We start from the raw sequence: 20581 nt of genomic DNA, 5'->3' as shown, positions 1-20581 counted from the left end.
TTCATGGAAAAATAGGATACAGAATGTTCAGACATATGCCACTTGACATTTACGTTTTTCAGTCCATTATGCCGTTTGTAAAACGGAGACAAAAAAGCTTTGTAATTTGGGTAACAGTATAAGTTACTGAGGATAACAATTACCATTCTTTGCTAAAGAAATCCCCAAATCCTTATGGAACTCAATTTCCTGAACCATAAAAAAACTATAGTTTCCAGTCACATATTGTTTAATGGACTGAGAGTTTGACTGAGAATGGTTCTCTTTCTCATGTACATTAATTCATAGCTAAGCAATTCACAACCAATAGATAATGTAGAACTTACTCTACTATAGATTAAGTATGTGACGGCAAATATTCAGCGGTCTGGAAAAAAAGATGTTCAGATAATACATTGAACAGTTGGCGACTTAATCCACTTAATTAACAGTACAGTTTTGTACCATTGTTATTTGTTGTAGTATGAAGGATACTTTTAGCCTTGGACTCAATATCATCATCTTCCAATAGTTAAGGATAGACTTGTTTCCTAAAAAGGAATCTGAAATTCTATTTTAGTAATTTTTTAGGGGGCTGGTCCATCTTGAGGTGTCATTAAAAAAAAATGCGCCCCCCCACCCTAAGGTTAGAAATATTTTCACGAGACCCTCCCCTTGTAAGGTAAAAAAAATAATCACACACCCTCCCCCCTCATAGACTTAACAAAATATTACCACAAATAACAATAATTGTAGCGACCCTGTGTTTATAAGCGTGGATATTGACTTTGCCACTTCAGCATGCTTTTGGGGCACAGTAAATGCCACGCAGGACTACGGGCCAGAAAGTTGAGGGTTCACCGACCACCACGGACGAGCTAACTCTCCCTGACAGCTTCATTAGACCTACACTACGATCAGAGCCAGCTGCAGGCAATGATCAGCTAGGTGAAAATCCGATTTTCTAAATTTGTATGCCATTTTTATAATTATATAATCTATATGCAACAAATTTTCCATCTACAGGTTTCTGTTCCAATCCACCATAACCAATAAGCAAAGCATACAAACTTTGGGCGCTTCAACATGGTTTGCGTTTTCAACACCACAATCTGCACTGTTTGGATGCTGGAATTATATTTTGGACGAATGTGCGCAAGTAGCCTAATCAGATTAAAACTTTGTGACGGGTTGTGTTAATGCCACAAATCAAAGGGATTTTAACAGTTAAATGATAAATATTCAGGCTATTCCAGGTACGTGAGGAATAGCCGCTCGGATTGGAGAGAAGGCAGAGCACAGCTTTTCTGAATAACTGGGCTTGCTGGAAGCACGTGGCCACATTATTATAGGACGACTTGGTGATCCACAACAGACAGCGCATCTCAGTATCAGAACTGAAAATACAGCCAGACTGGCATGCTACTTTCTATACCTAATAAACTGTTGAGAGTAGAGCCACAACTGATCCAGATGGAATTAAATATTCAAATCACTTTTGCACCGTTATTCAAATGACATTTTCACTGCAGTTTACAGCCTAGAGTAGAATCTACTCACTTGAAAACAATGCAATTATTCATTGCAATGTGGTGTTGTAGGCTAGTCTAGGTAGGATAATTGTATTGTCCCTAAACAAGATCAATAGGGCAGCTTTTTGTCTCATGTTTTCACTGTTCTTTCATGTGCAATGACACACTATGGCCTCTCCACTTATATTGAAAATTGGTGCAGCTATGAATGATTTTATGTGTGGTATGATTGCTAGTTAGTATATTGCAGATCTGGACAAACGATCCACCTACCACTATTGTCACTATGAATGGTGGATAGAAAGCAGGATAGACCGTTAGACTGGTAGACTATATTGACCTGTGTGGTATAGTTAGTGTGTGGAAAAGTGTAGTGCATAAGGGAAGTACCAAAACACCTCGATATAGGGGAGGCGCATGCAAGCAGATGAGGAGATTTGGCTAGGATGGAATAAATGGTATAGTGAAACCTGCAAAAGGGCTAACGTAAAGCTGGGGGAAAATACACTACCCTCCCCTGTGCCCAATGAAAACCACACAACCCTCCCCAAAGCAAAAAAAAAAGTTAGACAACCTTCCCTTATTTTGGCACCCCCCCACCCTCCTCTCAACACTGACCTCCAAGCCATTAGTGAGGAGCTACACATTCTCTGGAACTAATCTCCAACTTAATTTGGCTAGATCAAGCCTGATTCATTAAAGATGCAATCTGGATATTCTTTAAGGGCTCTATTTAATCTGTAAAGCAGAAGCATTACAGATTCTGCGATAGAAATGTAAAGGTAATGTCAGATTGAGCCGACATATGCAGCGTTAACCGTGACTGCAGTCCCTGCTAACGCGGGAACATTGCCTTTAAATTTCAATCACAATGTAACGCTGAATTTCCATGATAATGGATTGAATAGAGCCTAAGTCTTTTAAAAATACTCAGCCAGCATTTTCTTATTAAACAATTCTAAAGCCTTTGACAGGGGTAAATAGCTTTTCTTGTTTTAAAGCCTTAAGGAGGAGGTAAGAGGGATTAATTGCCTGCAGCATAAATATTTTTTATGGGTGCCACTGACTGACCTGACCTAGAGATGTTATTGGCTACCGGCTGAATGTAGACCCAGTAAACACACACACACACACTCAAACACTCACACACACAGCATCTCGCTGCAGCTCATGACTCCTGTAACACGCTATAGCACATTTAATGGGGTTTAAAGAACTACACACTAGTAACAGTGTGTTTGAAATGTCATCTAAACCGTCAATATTAGGCCTTGGTTCTTCTCAGAGTGTAGGAATCACATTGCGCCAGACAGTGTTTGGGTTTATTATGATTTGCAACTTTTGAATTGAATTTCATTCTGCTTGTTATTCATAAAGCTAGGGGCCCGATTCAAACAGATCCGCTTTAGCCGACATCCTCATAGTTGATGTTTTGACGTGTCGGAGGTGGAACTGCGTTAGAGCTGTCAAATCCACAAGCGGCTCCCAGCATTATACCTAAAGCGGACATTGCCATTGGCTGCACAAAGACGCAATAAGAGAAATCCCATGCAGCCTTGTTTACATGTTCAAACACTGGAATGTGAGACATAATCTACACCTCGTTTAGGATGATAGAAATTCTCAGTATTTCATTTAATGATTTTCATTTTGAACTTCATTATTTTTATATAGCATACACTTTCTTGTTCTGAATTTCTAACGCGAGTGGGACGGGTGTGGCTTCATGACAATGATCACAAGAGCAGCTGCCCACCGATTTAACAGATTTGACAGCTCCAACGCAGTTCCACCTCCGACACAGCCAAAACATCAGCTATGCGGGTGTCTGCTATCGCCGGTTAACGCTTGATCTGATTGAATCTAGGCCTAGAAAGGAGGATGGTGAAAGCTAAGTATGTGCAGTGAAATAGCTAAGTGCAGTAATGTCACCATGAGACTTGAAGTACTGTTAACAGACCATGAATGGTATTGATGGGGACGTTATAGTGTGTTATAGTATTGGGAATACTGGTTCAAATCTGGGGTCCACTGTGACAGAGACTTTAGTAAGCCTAGTAAGAATGCACTACCATAATCAACAGATGTCTATGTCTGATCAAAATAAAGGAGTGGGCAGTAAATAAAATGCAGGCATTGATGCTTTAATGTTACTTGTTTTTATGGTCTGTTAAATTCAGGTGTAATAAATGCTGTGCATGGCCAGCTCATAAATTTGTACACAGATAAAATACTATACTTCTATGGAAGCTAATGAATGCAGTATGGCATTGTGACAAAGTGAGAGCACTTATCTAGCATTAGGCTCGGGCGGCTTAACTTAAAAAAAGAAAAAATACTGAGGGAGTGTAAGCAGTTTTGCTATAGGTACAGAAAATGAACAAACGTGACACTGATATTGCTGTAAAAGGTAGTGTTTCAAATTAGTTGTTGCTATGCTAGTACATTAGCTAGCAAGTGTAAACATCACTTAGCATGTGTGAGAACATTCCATTTAATAGCACAACATGTGTGTCACTGCTAGCAATAGCGTCAGCCATTAGTGTAAGTCAGTAACCGACATAGGTGTCAGACCCTCGCTCTTGTCATGTAGTAGGATGTCAGATCACTGTGAACTTGATAGAGACTTGGGGAGAGACTTCGGTCACATGTCACTGGCCTTGGGGCAGTTGTCACCCTCACTGCTCCATAGCAACACTTATCGTAGATGGCAGGGCAAGGGGGCAGACGGTGAGGTGAATACACAGTCATAGGGACTCTGATGGGAGAAAGTAAATGGGGGCTGACAATGCTCAGCTGTCCAAGGCTGTGACTTTCCTCACCAATGGACATTGCTGTAATGCATGTCACTGCCATGGTCTGTGTGACACACTGATGGGGAGTCAGGTTGGATTTAAGTGAAAATGTATAATCAGTAATCTGACTGATATGACAAGAAGCCTGCATCCTGTCCCTAGCTATTTCCTCTGTTGGAGGACAGAATGGAAGGAAAATAACATTCCATTTCCTCTCAAGCAATAATTGCAAGTTCAGTTTGACCTTGTCTGAAGTGTTTTTTCAAGAGAAAAATGTTGGTAACGTCCTTATTACATTTACATCATTTAGCAGACGCTCTTATCCAGAGCGACTTACATTATATATATTTTTTCATACCCCCTGTGGGAATCGAACCCACAACCCTGGCGTTGCAAACACCATGCTCTATCAACTGAGCTACATCCCTGCCGGCCATTCCCTCCCCTACCCTGGACGACGCTGGGCCAATTGCGCGCCGCCCCATGGGTCTCCCGGTCACTGCCGGCTACGACAGAGCCTGGATTCGAACCAGGATCTCTAGTGGCACAGTTAGCACTGCGATGCAGTGCCTTAGACCACTGCGCCACTCAGGAGTACACATTAATTAATTATAAGTATTTTGTATTTATTATAATCTGGGATGACACCCGTATGGTAGACCCCAGTCAGTGAGGTTGACCTATATCTGATCTGTTTTTGTAAACTCAACCAAGTTAACCCAGATGGTACAGTTTTTTGGGGACAAGTGCTAACAACAACATTGAGAGGGGAGGTAATTGAGGGTAGGTAGTTAGAGCCTATTGAAATCAAATAAAATAAAAATTGTCACATACACATGTTTAGCAGATGCTATTGCGGGTGTAGCCCCTGTGTTGACGATCAGCGAAGTGGAGGTGTTGTTTCCTACATTCACCACCTGGGGGCGGCCCGTCAGGAAGTCCGGGAACCGGTTGCACAGGGTGGCGTTCACACCCAGGGCCCGAGCTTCATGATGAGCTTGTAGAGTACTATGGTGTTGAATGCTGAGCTATAGTCAATGAACAGCATTCTTATTAAGCATCATTTAGCTATTTGATTTAACATTTTAGGACCTCTGGAGGTATATATGCATAACATTTTTTGGGGGATGAAACATTGAATTTGGCCTTATTGCTATTAGCCCATGGAAACGCACTTGTCCGTGTTCGTGAGAGTCTCAGCTTTCAATAATAGTTTCTAGCTCAAACCGTTTGGGCTTGACAGACGTTATCGTGAAAAGTAACTTTACGGCATCCTCTCATGTCTGATAAATACCAATCTCGGGAACTGCCGGTCTACCGCATAGGCACATTTTTATTGTATTTATTTATTTAAGCTTTATTGAACTAGGCAAGTCAGTTTAGAACTTATTCTTATTTACAATGACATCCTACCCCGGCCTCCCCTAACCCGGATGACTCTGGGCCGATTGTGCGCCGCCCAATGGGACTCCCGATCACGGCCAGTTGTGATACAGCCCGGGATCGAACCAGGGTCTATAGTGACACCTCTAGCACTGAGATGCAGTGCCTTAGACCACTAGGGAGCCCAGCCCATGCAAAAACAGGAAGTCTCTAGCATAAACACACAGGGTTTCATGTAATAAAAGTTGATGATCAGCTTCTGAGGGACAGATCAGATAACTCAAACTCTACCTTTGGTCCAAAATTATGTAGGCGTACTTTCAATGTCAGGGACAACTCTCAATATATATATATTTTTTGATTTGAATGGTCCTATATCAATAAATAATCAGCGTAAATCTCTTCAGATCCTCTCAAATGGAAAACACAAAGCCCACAATTAACACGACCATACCAACTAACACGACCGATAAAGTTTTTAATGACTGACAGTCCAGAACAATGGGTTCTTTAGTTCAACATTCCTCTCAGTGAGGACAATCGGCAATTACATCCCACTGGGCACACCACGTAATTTCAACGTGGATAATTGGGATTACAACATAGTATATTCATCCACTCATAAAGAAAACCAAAAGTTAGTTGAATTTACAATGTGTTATCAGTATGCTTTCAACCATCTAAAAGCATAATCAAATTCCAATGGAGAAACATTGTCTGATTTTTGGTTTAGTTGTCACCCAAATGTCTATCACTGTGTTTTCAACCATTTAAAAGCATCTCAAACCCATCTCAACAAAAAATCGAAGTTAAAGAATAGGACTAAATCAAATCAAACTTTAAATGCACTTTAAATAAAGTTTGTTTGGATTTAGTCATATTCTTTAACTTAGATGTTTGGTTGAGATGGAGACATTAATCCAACATATCAATTATTAAGTTGTAGACAAACTGGCATTAAAGCCATACTAAGTCAGTGGCACAGATGGAACTATCCAAAGAGAATATACACTGAGTCTACAAAACATTGCTCTTTCCATGACATAGACTGACCAGGTGAATCCAGGTGAAAGCTATGAGCCCTTATTGATGTCACCTGTTAAATCCACTTCAATCAGTGTAGATGAAGGGGAGTGGACAGGTTAAATAAGTATTTTTAATCATTGAGATAATTGAGACATGGATTGTGTACAGTGGGGAAAAAAAGTATTTAGTCAGCCACCAATTGTGCAAGTTCTCCCACTGAAAAAGATGAGAGAGGCCTGTAATTTTCATCATAGGTACACGTCAACTATGACGTATAATGGCACCTGTTTGAACTTGTTATCAGTATAAAAGACACCTGTCCACAACCTCAAACAGTCACACTCCAAACTCCACTATGGCCAAGACCAAAGAGCTGTCAAAGGACACCAGAAACAAAATTGTAGACGTGCAACAGGCTGGGAATCTGCAATAGGTAAGCAGCTTGGTTTGAAGAAATCAACTGTGGGAGCAATTATTAGGAAATGGAAGACATACAAGACCACTGATAATCTCCCTTGATCTGGGGCTCCATGCAAGATCTCACCCCGTGGGGTCAAAATTATCACAAGAACGGTGAGCAAAAATCCCAGAACCACACGGGGGGACCTAGTGAATGACCTACAGAGAGCTGGGACCAAAGTAACAAAGCTACCATCAGTAACACACTACGCCGCCAGGGACTCAAATCCTGCAGTGCCAGACGTGTCCCCCTGCTTAAGCCAGTACATGTCCAGGCCCGTCTGAAGTTTGCTAGAGTGCATTTGGATGATCCAGAAGAGGATTGGGAGAATGTCATATGGTCAGATGAAACCAAAATATAACTTTTTGGTAAAAACTCAACTCGTCATGTTTGGAGGACAAAGAATGCTGAGTTGCATCCAAAGAACACCATACCTACTGTGAAGCATGTGGGTGGAAACATCATGCTTTGGGGCTGTTTTTCTGCAAAGGGACCAGGATGACTGATCCGTGTAAAGGAAAGAATGAATGGGGCCATGTATCGTGAGATTTTGAGTGAAAACCTCCTTCCATCAGCAAGGGCATTGAAGATGAAACGTGGCTAGGTCTTTCAGCATGACAATGATCCCAAACACACCGCCCGGGCAACGAAGGAGTGGCTTCGTAAGAAGCATTTCAAGGTCCTGGAGTGGCCTAGCCAGTCTCCAGATCTCAACCCCATAGAAAATCTTTGGAGGGAGTTGAAAGTCTGTGTTGCCCAGCGACAGCCCCAAAACATCACTGCTCTAGAGGAGATCTGCATGGAGGAATGGGCCAAAATACCAGCAACAGTGTGTGAAAACCTTGTGAAGACTTACAGAAAACGTTTGACCTGTGTCATTGCCAACAAAGGGTATATAACAAAGTATTGAGAAATTTTTGTTATTGACCAAATACTTATTTTCCACCATAATTTGCAAATAAATTCATTAAAAATCCTACAATGTTTCTCACTTTGTCTGTCATAGTTGATGTGTACCTATGATGAAAATTACAGGCCTCTCTCATCTTTTTAAGTGGGAGAACTTGCACAATTGGTGGCTGACTAAATACTTTTTTCCCCCACTGTATGTGTGCCATTCAGAGGGTGAATGGGCAGACAAAATATTAAATTGCCTTTGAACGGGGTATGGTAGTAGGTGCCAGGCGCACCGGTTTGAGTGTGTCAAGAACTGCAACGCTGCTGGGTTTATCACGCTCAACAGTTTCCAGTGTGTATCAAGAATGGTCCACCACCCAAAGGACATCCAGCCAACTTGACACGACTGTGGGAAGCATTGGAGTCAACATTGGCCAGCATCCCTGTGGAATGTTTTGACACCTTGTAGAGTCCATGTCCCGACGAATTGAGGCTGTTCTGAAGGCAAAAGGGGGTGCAACTCAATATTAGGAAGGTGTTCCTAATGTTTTGTACACTCAGTGTACATCTCTTTTACATTTTGATATTTGGTTGTGTTGACAACCAAACACAATTCAATATCACTAAATATCATTACATTTGAAATCAACCAGAGCTTGAAACCCTAGGCCTATTGTATTGTCTATTTTTAGTTGAATTCTGGGTTGAATAGAAACATTAGCTGTTAATGACTTTACACATGCTACATTGGCCTAAAAGCATCATTGATGATATTATGGGTGATTGTATGGTCACATTTTATTTGCTCTGTTAAAACCTACCCTTTGGAACGACTTGATAGCAACAGTGAATCTATTTTGTTTTTAAGTGGAGATCTCTCAACAATCATTCTCATGATAGCACACTGGTAATAGTCAGTGACAAATAGCTAAGCAGGGCTTAGTTAAAACTCTGGATGGGAGACCAAAGGGTAACTGTAGATAGATCAATTCTCCAGTAGTAGGTACTGCTAGCCTATTGTTACTTTTTCTGATAGTTTATATAACATTGAAGATCTGACGTTCTTTTAAAGGTACAAATTCAACCTATTTTATACAAGGTTTGTCTATGTTGAAATTTGGTTACCATGATGACCCAATCCTGTGGTTGAAATTTCACCCTCAAAACAATAGTTTCTGTTGCTGACTTTTTTCAAATCCAATGTATTTTCCACGTAGATTCAATGTCACACATTGACAAATTACATTGAAACAACGTTGATTCAACCAGTTTGTGCCCAGTGGGATGGTTCGCCTTCTATTCAGAGCATTGTGGTACAGTGCAAAGAAGCTCATTAGAGAACAATAGTCACGTACTGTAACTGTGTGACATGAAATAATAGCTTTAGTAATTAACCAAGCCATGAGAGCACAGAGCAACATTCTGCCACGATGGGAAAGAAAGATAGTCAAAGGTTTCTAGAAAAGATCCTGATGAGTTGATTAAGTTGATTAATTGCTTTGAGATCTCTCCTTGGAGTCTTGGCTCCCAGAGCAGGAAATCACTGGAGAATAGGTCTAGAAGCCACAAGGCTGCCACGTTATTACATTGATACTGTCTGCTGGTGTATGCTAATTATCTGACTTGATGAACCACACAGCATTGGAAAGCTTGTCCCTTTGAGCTCTACCATTGAGCAAGCTAAATGCGTGATTTCCTCGAGGCAAAGGCTATGTTGCCAGTAGTCTCTTAGCCAAGCAGGGACATACTGATATTGGAGGATTTGAGCTGAGTTAGAGACACAGCCAATACTCTGGAGAATCCACCCAGACTCTCTCTTTCTCCTTCTCCACCTGCATCTTACACTCCGAGCGAGAACCCATGCACTACAAAGAGTCTACAATCTGTAAACAGGAAGCAACATCAGGTTAACATTCTGTTCTCTTATCATGATGGCTCCCTCCAGCACGGAGGCCGAGGCCCAAATGGCACACTATTCCCTATATATAATGTACTACTATTGATCACGACCCATACGGCTCTAGTCAAAAGTAGTGCACTATAAAGGGAACCGGATGCCATTTGGGACACAGGCATAGACAGAGAGTGTTGTTTCCAGCAGATTACCGGTGCGTTGTGCAGGTCTAAGGCTGATCGATACACTGTTTAGTTCTGTAGACCTGGGAAACGGAACAACGTGCAGCTGGGAGAGAGAGAGCTACAGTAGGCCTATGGACATGTGGATAGGACAAGCTATGTAGGCTGCTGGCTAATGGCAGCAGAAACCATCTTTTGTCCCATTACCTCCATCCTGTTAAATTAAATCAAATTGTATTTGTCACATGCGCCGAATACAACATGTGTAGACCTTACAGTAAAATGCTTACTTACAAGCCCTTAACCAACAATGCAGTCTTAATAAATAAATAAATGTTTACTAAATAAACTGAAGTAAACAATAAATAAATACAAAATAATTAAAGAGCAACAATAAAATAACAGTAATGAGGATATATACAGGGGGTACCTGTCAATGTTAGTCAAGGTAATATGTACATAAAAAAGTATTTGATCCCCTGCTGATTTTGTACGTTTGCCCACTGACAAAGAAATGATCAGTCTATAATTTTAACGGTAGGTTTATTTGAACAGTGAGAGACAGAATAACAACAACAAAATCCAGAAAAACACATGTCAAAAATGTTATAAATTGATTTGCATTTTAATTAGGGAAATAAGTATTTGACCCCCTCTCAATCAGAAAGATTTCTGGCTCCCAGCTGTCTTTTATACAGGTAACGAGCTGAGATTAGGAGCACACTCTTAAAGGGAGTGCTCTTAATCTCAGCTTGTTACCTGTATAAAAGACACCTGTCCACAGAAGCAATCAATCAATCAGATTCCAAACTCTCCACCATGGCCAAGACCAAAGAGCTCTCCAAGGATGTCAGGGACAAGATTGTAGACCAGGGTTCTTCAATTCCGGTCCTGGAGGGCCGAAACACTTCTGTTTTTAATTTCTATCTGGTAGTTAATTGCACTCACCTGGTGTCCCAGGTCTGAATTAGCCCCTGATTAGAAGGAGAGGATGAAAAACAGAGGTGTTTCGGCCCTCCAGGACCGGAATTGAAGAACCCTGTTGTAGACCTACACAAGGCTGGAATGGGCTACAAGACCATCGCCAAGCAGCTTGGTGAGAAAGTGACAACAGTTGGTGCGATTATTCGCAAATGGAAGAAACACAAAATAACTGTCAATCTCCCTCGGCCTGGGGCTCCCTGCAAGATCTCACCTCGTGGAGTTGCAATGATCATGAGAACAGTGAGGAATCAGCCCAGAACTACACGGGAGGATCTTGTCAATGATCTCAAGGCAGCTGGGACCATAGTCACCAAGAAAACAATTGGTAACACACTACGCCGTGAAGGACTGAAATCCTGCAGCGCCCGCAAGGTCCCCCTGCTCAAGAAAGCACATATACAGGGCCGTCTGAAGTTTGCCAATGAACATCTGAATGATTCAGAGGAGAACTGGGTGAAAGTGTTGGGGTCAGATGAGATCAAAATCGAGCTCTTCGGCATCAACTCAACTTGCCGTGTTTGGAGGAGGAGGAATGCTGCCTATGACCCCAAGAACACCATCCCCACCGTCAAACATGGAGGTGGAAACATTATGCTTTGGGGGTGTTTTTCTGCTAAGGGGACAGGACAACTTCACCACATCAAAGGGACGATGGACGGGGCCATGTACCGTCAAATCTTGGGTGAGAACCTCCTTCCCTCAGCCAGGGCATTGAAAATGGGTCGTGGATGGGTATTCCAGCATGACAATGACCCAAAAAACACGGCCAAGGCAACAAAGGAGTGGCTCAAGAAGAAGCACATTTAGGTCCTGGAGTGGCCTAGCCATAGAAAATCTAAGTGTCACAAATCTAAGTGTGACATGATCTATCACATGAAACTTTGAAAATCCCACGGAGCACCATTAAATCCATTATTAAAAAATGGAAAGAAAATGGAACCACAACAAACCTGCCAAGAGAGGGCCACCCACCAAAACTCACGGCCCAAGCAAGGAGGGCATTAATCAGAGAGGCAACAAAGAGACCCCTGAAGGAGCTGCAAAGCGGAGATTGATCTGTCCATAGGACCACTTTAAGCCGTACATTTACATTTTAGTCATTTAGCAGACGCTCTTATCCAGAGCAACTTACAGGAGCAATTAGGGTTAAGTGCCTCGCTCAAGGGCACATCGACAGACTTTTCAGCTAGTTGGCTCGGGGATTAGAACCAGCGACCTTTCGTTTACTGGCACAACGCTCTTAACCACTAAGCTACCTGCCGACCGTACACTCCACAGAGCTGGGCTTTACGGAAAAATGGCCAGAAAAAAGCCACTGCTTAAAGAAAAAAATAAGCAAACACGTTCCCCTAACATATGGAAGAAGGTACTCTAGTCAGATAAGACTTAAATGGAGCTTTTTGGCTATCAAGGAAAATGCTATGTCTGGCGCAAACCCAACACCTCTCATCATACCGAGAACACCATAATATAATATGTAATATGCCATTTAGCAGACGCTTTTATCCAAAGCGACTTACAGTCGTGCGTGCATACATTTTTGTGTATGGGTGGTCCCGGGGATCAAACCCACTATCTTGGCGTTACAAGCGCCGTGCTCTACCAGCTGAGCTACAGAGGACCACCATCCCCATAGTGAAGCATGGTTGTGGCAGCATCATGCTGTGGGGATGTTTTTCATCGGCAGGGACTGGGAAACTGGTCAGAATTGAAGGAATGATGGATGGCGCTAAATACAGGGAAATTCTTGAGGGAAACCTGTTTCAGTCTTCCAGAGACTTGAGACTGGGACGGAGGTTCACCTTCCAGCAGGACAATGACCCTAAGTATACTGCTAAAGCAACACTCGAGTGGTTTAAGGGGACACATTTAAATGTCTTGGAATGGCCTAGTCAAAGCCCAGACCTCAATCCAATTGAGTATCTGTGGTATGACTTAAAGATTGCTGTACACCAGCGGAACCCATTCAACTTGAAGGAGCTGGAGCAGTTTTGCCTTGAAGAATGGGCCAAAATCCCAGTGGCTAGATGTGTCAAGCTTATAGAGACATACCCCAAGAGACTTGCAGCTGTAATTGCTGCAAAAGGTGGCTCTACAAAGTATTGACTTTGGGGGGGTGAATAGTTGTGCACGCTCAAGTTTTCAGTTTTTTTGTCTTATTTCTTGTTTGCTTCACAATTTTATTTTATTTTGCATCTTCAAAGTGGTAGGCATGTTGTGTAGATCAAATGATACAAACCCCCCAAAAATCCATTTTAATTCCACGTTATAAGGCAACAAAATAGGAAAAATGCCAAGGGGGGTGAATACTTTCGCAAGCCACTGTACAAGTACAATGAACACACATACTCTATCTTTGTTGTAGGCTTTGTTATCACACTCTTTCAAAATATGCTTTTTCTAAGCTGTTTTTATGTTTATTTGGGGCCCAGCTCTCCACAACCGTTTGGGCTGATCAGAGGAAAATTTTCTCTGGGACGGACTCCCTTCTCCAGTGGAGGGAGGCTGGGGGACACATACACACTTGTTTGAAGTTGCAGAGGGAGCATCGAAGCTCACAAAAGGAGTGAATCAATGGAGGCATGATAATGAATTATTTCCTTGCTGGAGCGAGAGTTTGAGGGAGAGATAAATGAAGACCACATGCTGTGCCACTAACAGCCGGGGGGCCTCTGTGTGTGAATAATGGTGTGCTGGAGCCTGAGGACTGCTAGCACAATTTGATGGTGGAAAAACAACGAGACGGTGAGGAGGACGGAGGAGTGGTGGAGTCTGGGTGTTCGGGGGTTAGAGGTCAGGCCGTGCCATTCCCAGGACACGAGGATACGCATCTCTCCGCTAAATTAGAGAAGAACTATTAAAGGGGTACAATTAAAATAGTTTAGATGAAAGAGAACGAGAGATGGGAGGATTATCCCCTGGTAATTATCATAGATATTAGATGACTGGTAGCACAACGGCTCTCCAGCGAAAGTTCACCTTTTAAATGATCAACTGACTCATGATTATGGAGATAGGAAATATTAGAGTATTACATTAACTTACAAGTGTTCTTCTATCATATCTTGTTTTACATTTCCCCCGGCTAAGAGTGTCTTCTATTCAAACTCAAGGATTGGAGTTTGGATTGGATATTATTAAGACTTTAAATTAACAGTAAATTCTCATGTAGAAGAAAAGAAAGCCAAACATCCTTTCTGTTAACTCCGCGGAAGTCGTTTTATTTCACAATTCTTTTGGCTGGCAAACAATGAGTTTCCAACATTTCCCTTTAATTGGTTACAGGCTGACAGGCATCTGCTGTAACACTAATGCGCTTCTTTTTCATCCCATTTATAGATTTATATCACTGTCTGTGTAAACAAGTGGATAAAGATTCTGCCAGCCTAACAGGGATATGGATTTTATTAGCATTATACTGCTCTGCAATATCATTTGACATATGCTTGGATGTTTCTATTGTACAAAGAAAAAACCCTGTGGTATTTCACAATGTTGAAGATGTTGGCTCATATTTCTTATTTGACATTTTATATTTATTGAAGCCCTCTTCAAGTCTCCCTGTACGGAGATATTTTGCTTCTTCATCCAGACACACATTGTACCTGTGCTCAGTGTATCAGACAACTTCATGAGCGTAAACACTTTCCTTCTTAACTGTCCTCCTCTTCTCTTCTCTTCTCTCCTCTCTATAGGGAGATGGCTGCATTGTAAATGTCTCACAAAATAGATTATTCCAAGATCAGAGGCACCTACAGTTGCCATGGAGACTCGCTTTGCTTGTCTCACGGCGTTCTGCAGAACAGAGGAATCCTCTGGCTTCTTGCCGTTCACCGTCTGACCGTTGGCCGTATTTAAGTGCCTGCCCAGGGAAATGATAAAAGGGTGGATGTGTGGAGGAAGAGATGTGGTGACAGGACATCCTCTGTTTCTGTCACACTCAGGGACAGAGATGGTTATTAAGGGCTAGCACAGCAAGCTGACAGAATGTAATTATCCCAGCACACAGCTGACACAATGAATGTGCCGGAAACCATACAAATACGGTATTGGCAATTAGCCGTGAAGGCCATGGAGTCATCTAATGAGCCTTCAAATAAAACACCAATGTGGAACAGAGAGGAGCTGGAGGAGAGGAGCCAACCTGAGAGGGAGACAGGTGGAATAGACCTTTAGTACAGTTATCTAAAGTCACTCTCTCCTATGTGCTTAACTAGGGATATTTCACCACTCACTGCAGGCTCCAACTTCATGGGTGGGTTTTTTATTGGACAATGTCATGAAGATAGGATTGAGGTTGTCCACAGTGGCAGTTTATAATCTACATTTAGGCTGTTTTTCATTTACTGGGAAAGTCAGAAAACCATGAAAAAGGTGCTGCGGCAGCTTCACGGTGACGGACAGAAGCTTTGTCTTTCGATGAGTGGGTTTAATTGACTATGCCTTTGCTAATGTAGTAATTTGCATCCCTTGAAAAGCTGTGATCTCCTTGTGATAAGAATACCCTTCTGATGGCCTGTGTAATCTCCACCTGTGGAGGATATGCATCACAGGCAGACAGGGGACTGGCGCGTGCCGCTCTTCCTGACCTACACACACGGTCCCTCCACTGCAAACCCTGCCCCTCAGCACATTCCACCACACGCACGCATGCACACGCACACACACACACACACACACACACACACACACACACACACACACACACAGCCCCCTCTTCCTAGCCAATTACACTTGTCTTCCCTTCTTTCCCTCTTTCTTCCTTTCCCTCCTTATCCCCAACCCCCCCCCCCGACCCCTCCCGACCCATCTCCGCCACCACACTCTGTTTCTTCAGCCACTTGATTAATTAAACAGATCTGCTGACGGTGCCCGCCAGCGCAGCTCGCCATGTCCTTATAATTCCACTATTAACAGCAGTCATGAAAAACAAATAGACTCCCAGCTCTGGGTACAATGCCTCTAACTCCAGCATTCCCCCTCCTCCCTCGTATTGCATTATCTCCTCTCCCCCTCTTCTTTCCCTTATCCTCTCCACTCCGTCCCATATGGATGCCTCTTTTCTACTCCCCTGGGGCACTACAGAGCATCCCTCCTGCAGTAGAAAAGGTTTACAATGTTAAAGGGAGTACTACCACAATATGTATCTGCAAGTCTGGACAAGCATCTGCTTCAATGGTTAAAACACATGTGGTCCATGAGGTTAATGTATCGGTTCACTCTGATAACAGCACACGTGTACCAGCCATTCTCTAGCATGATCTACCTTCACATGGGGTAATGGAATTGATAAATACTACACTCTACCCACTGGGAACACACTGGTTGAATCACTGTTGTTTCCATGTCTTTTCAACGAAATTACGTTGAAACAACGTGGAATAGACGTTGAATTTACGTCTGTGCCCAGTGGGTAGGGCACACACAGAGCACATCTAAGAGTCATTATACATTTATCTCAGCACCTCCATAGGCACTGCAGCAGAGATGTGCGTTATTCAATGGCCATTACTTATTCTGCTTTGTGAAGAACAAGAGGTCTCTTCTTCCTTTGGCTGAGTTGAGCTCTCCCAACTTTTCATCATTAGTCATGAATACTACTTTCCAACATTTAGTTAAATATTCATTAGGCAAAGATTCAAGTAGATATTTTTCTGACTGTGATTATAGCGGTACATTTATAGCATGAAAGGAAGGGGGTATTTATGCAAAGCCCTCCTGAAAGACCAGGGCAAAGGCTAAAGCAAGAAGACGTTGGAGAGAGAAAAAAAGGAAACAACAACGCTGTGCTGAACTGTCAGATGCCTTAGTAGATCACTGCAAATACTATCACATCCTGAAGGGGGAGTCTAGAGCCAAACTGAACTCCAAGCTTTGGAATGGAACTTGTCTGCCTGCTATGGAACAGAACACTCTCTCTACACAACAGCATCTGCAGAACGGGGCTTAACATTGAGTTTTGCTGCCCAGTGTATCTACCAAGCATGGTATCTACAGGGAGAGCTTGTGTAGAAACACCTGAGCTTCCTGGCATCTCAACTTAATTTCCCTCTCCCAAGGGAGAACAACTCATCTCAGAAACATCCATCCATAGCACATAAGCCATAAAGCAAGATGAGCCTCCTCTTAATAAAACATTCCCACTCCTTGTTTTAGTCTTATGCAGCACAACAGTTAACCTTGAACAATGTCTGATCAATCACATGTTTTATTAGTCCCAACCCTCTCCTTCACCTCCCTGTTAAACCCCTTACACCTTCCTCAAAACAGACCCACCGCCAGCCATTCTCACAGCCCATCTGGATGCTAAAAGGAAAGTAACTATATAATGACAACAATGATTCCACTAAAACCCAGTCATTACTATGGTTAATGACTGTTGAGGCTTAATGGACCTGTGTTTTTGCCCCGATTGTGAAAGCCTTCAAAATGGTGCCACGCCGCCTATTGCTAATGGCCTGATTTATCGGCTTTGTCCAATTGGATGGACTGGCCATATCGGTCTGGGATGTCCATTTTGGTGCTCAGGTCGCATATTTTGTTTCTAATCACACTGGCTGAAATGTATGGTGGAGAGTGGTGGGGATTGGTGGTGTAGAGATGTCCTCTCAGAGGTAAAGCAACCCCAGTGATAGAGGTTGCTCTGTCATCCTCTGTTCCAGCCCAAATCCAGTCTGCCATATTGGCTGTGTGATTAGGCTTTATTAGGCCTGATGACCAGGTGCTCTCAGCCACGGCTCACAGCTCAGAGGCCCATAATGAGGCCTGGCCTGGCAAACAGGGCAGAGGATTGCAGGATTACTGGTTTGCAGCGCAGCCTGAGTCAGGTTTATCTGGTCTGATCCGGTCTTATTCTGATGGGATGGGCTGAGAGAGAGAGAGAGAGAGAGAGAGAGAGAGAGAGAAAGACTGAGAAGGAGGTGGGGATTTAAAGCTGGACTTACGAAAAGCGGTGTAGAACTCGTGCAAAGTGAGGTGTCCGTCGTTGTTGTAGTCATCGTAGCGGAGCAGGTCCTGCATGGTGCACTCCAGCAAACTGTCTTCTAGGTGCTCCTTCATAGAGATCTGGACAGGAGGATAGAAACCATAGAATTGTAATGACTGTATCCAATTCTATGATTGACATTCTCGTTATATGGATATAAACCATAGTACCAAGTCAGATACAGTACAGATAACAACTGTCTTCCTTCATTCACTTAAACTGTCTTACACCTTCTCTTAACCTTTATTTTAGCCTTGTTCTATCCTATATTTAATTCCCTTTGGAAAAAGTACAGGTGCAAACTATGCTTCTGGTGAGACTGGCCCCATTCTGTACATGTATAGAGGGAGGGACACCCAACGCGTAGAGCCAGTATGCTTTATAGATATAACTGATTATGACATTTAGTGACATCTAATTTCTATTTCTTTGATTTCTCTGATCTTGGATGGATATCTCCCTATTTACTCCCTTAAAATGTTTTAAATGTCTCTTTAAAGATTTCTTGGCTGCGTGTCAAATTAATAATTGCCAACCATGATTTGATCAGATCTTTAATCAAATCTTATAAACTGCTGAGATGTGAGAAATAGTTCTTAATTTATTTCACGTCGGTCCGTTTTCCTCAAAGTAGAAAGGTGCAAATTCTCCGTCCCAAATGGCACCCTATTCCATATATAGATTTAAAAGTAGTGTACAATTATATAGCGAATAGGGTGCCATTTGGGACGCAGACAAAGTATTTTATTTTAGTTTCATGAGACAAAGAGTGATGTCATTTAGCAACCTGTTCTGTAAGCTAATAAAACATGACAGCTATTTCTCATAACAGTGCAACTAAACACTTCTATCTACCTTCTAAAAAAGGATCACAAACCTAAACAGGGCTTTAATACATTCCCAAGTTCTCCCATGTCTCCCCACTCCTCCGCACACTCCACTGGCTTCCATTCGAAGCTCACATCCACTACAACACCATGGTGCTTGCCTACGGAGCAGCAAGAGGAAGTGTGCCTCTCTACCTTCAGGCTATGCTCAAACCCTACACCCCAACCCAAGCACCTTCTGGCATAGGGCTAGTAGAAGTAGATCACCCATGGATGGAGATGCATCCAATTAACACCAGTTAGTGTGGCTCTGATGCCCACCTTAATCCAATTCTCACCCCAGAGAAGAACCCACCTGTTCCAGCTCGCCACTGCACAGACGGCCATCCCCGTCCACGTCCAGGTACTTAAACATGGTGTCCACCAGGGCTCTCTTCTGGTCCATGTCTCTCTTAATGTTCTTGTCCCTGCCATTCAGGCCTTTAGGCTGCATATCCAGCAGCATACTCTTCAGCTTGTTGTAATCTGCCATGGTGCACGTGTCTCCTATAAAAACACAACACAGTCTTTAAATTAACCTCAATTAGGTTACAATGACCTTACCGCTGCAGGACTAAATGATTTTGGAGGATGGATAAGTGTGTAAGAGTGAGTATATTAAATGTGCGTGCGTGGGTGCTTGCTTGCTTGCTTGAGTGCGTGTTGCAGTGTGCGTACAGTATGTGTGTGCTTGCATAATGTGTTGGACAGTGTTTCCGCGCAGGGGGTCCAATTAATTATGTATAATCCTCCAATCCACATGAAAACAAAAGGTAAACATCCTCATTGAGATGCTTTAGACAGTCTTGTCCTCTTTCACTTGCTGAGGGATTAACACCCATGTTTCAAACACAGCATCACATCCTGCCTGGCTGCACAGCACTCTGTCTCCCAGCCCACTGATAAATATGTGCAGAGGAATGGAGGAGCCATGATTAATCAAGTGCAGCTGAGAGTGTGTTTATTCCTTACTTGAAATAAAATTGTGCAAACACAGGCCACCCGCTGTGGGCATCTTTAGGACTTGATATGAATGGAGAGCATTGCTCCACTCCCCCTTCCTTCCACCAGCTGCCTGTGAGAGTTGACAGGAGGTGGGAGGGGTGCCTGTGTATCTCCGCCAAATGATGAGCGCACACAATATTAAAAGCTCATTGATATGAATAAGTCATTAGAAAATGTCTCCCGATCGCTGTGAAGAGCCATACCCCCTCCTGCGAGGACCAGGGCTTGATTGCAATGCCTAATTCAGAGTAGACATCAACATCAATTACAGCTAATAAATACCACAAAAAGACAACGGTGTACAAGATGCAGGCATCCAAAGCGTCCAACCTGCAGCCCTCCTGGTTCCCCCACCCCACTGTAGTACTGATGCCCCAACGTCATATCCGTTAACCCTCCTGTCACTCCTAAACTCAACAAGAGTCCTGTTAAGCCTCTACAAGGGAGGAAATGTCTCCTACATTATGTCACATTTCGTTGCTTTTTGGTGACGCATGCGGGCTGCCTGATGACTAAATTGTGTTCCTTTCTCTTCAGTGACAGGAGGGTTAACTTACATGCTGCATGAATTGTTAGCACATCTCTTTGGGACA

At 42.8% G+C, this 20581-nt stretch overlaps 1 protein-coding gene across 1 annotated transcript in view; it reads right to left on the bottom strand.

Annotated features, from left to right (window-relative positions):
* LOC311135702 (follistatin-related protein 4-like) overlaps nucleotides 1–20581 on the bottom strand; it is a gene marked incomplete at both ends in the record, with an annotated part of 192998 nt that overhangs the window by 30826 nt on the left and 141591 nt on the right. The window contains 2 exons of the mRNA XM_084169722.1: nucleotides 18077–18197; nucleotides 19300–19490. Coding sequence (XP_084025848.1) covers nucleotides 18077–18197; nucleotides 19300–19490 — 312 coding nt within the window. The remainder of the gene's footprint in view (nucleotides 1–18076; nucleotides 18198–19299; nucleotides 19491–20581) is intronic.

The sequence above is a fragment of the Coregonus lavaretus genome, assembly GCF_964263955.1.
Source record: "Coregonus lavaretus genome assembly, chromosome: 10".
Classification (NCBI taxonomy): Eukaryota; Metazoa; Chordata; class Actinopteri; order Salmoniformes; family Salmonidae; genus Coregonus; species Coregonus lavaretus.
The sequence above is the reverse complement of the archived record's forward strand: the minus strand, read 5'-3'. Positions and strand labels throughout refer to the sequence as shown.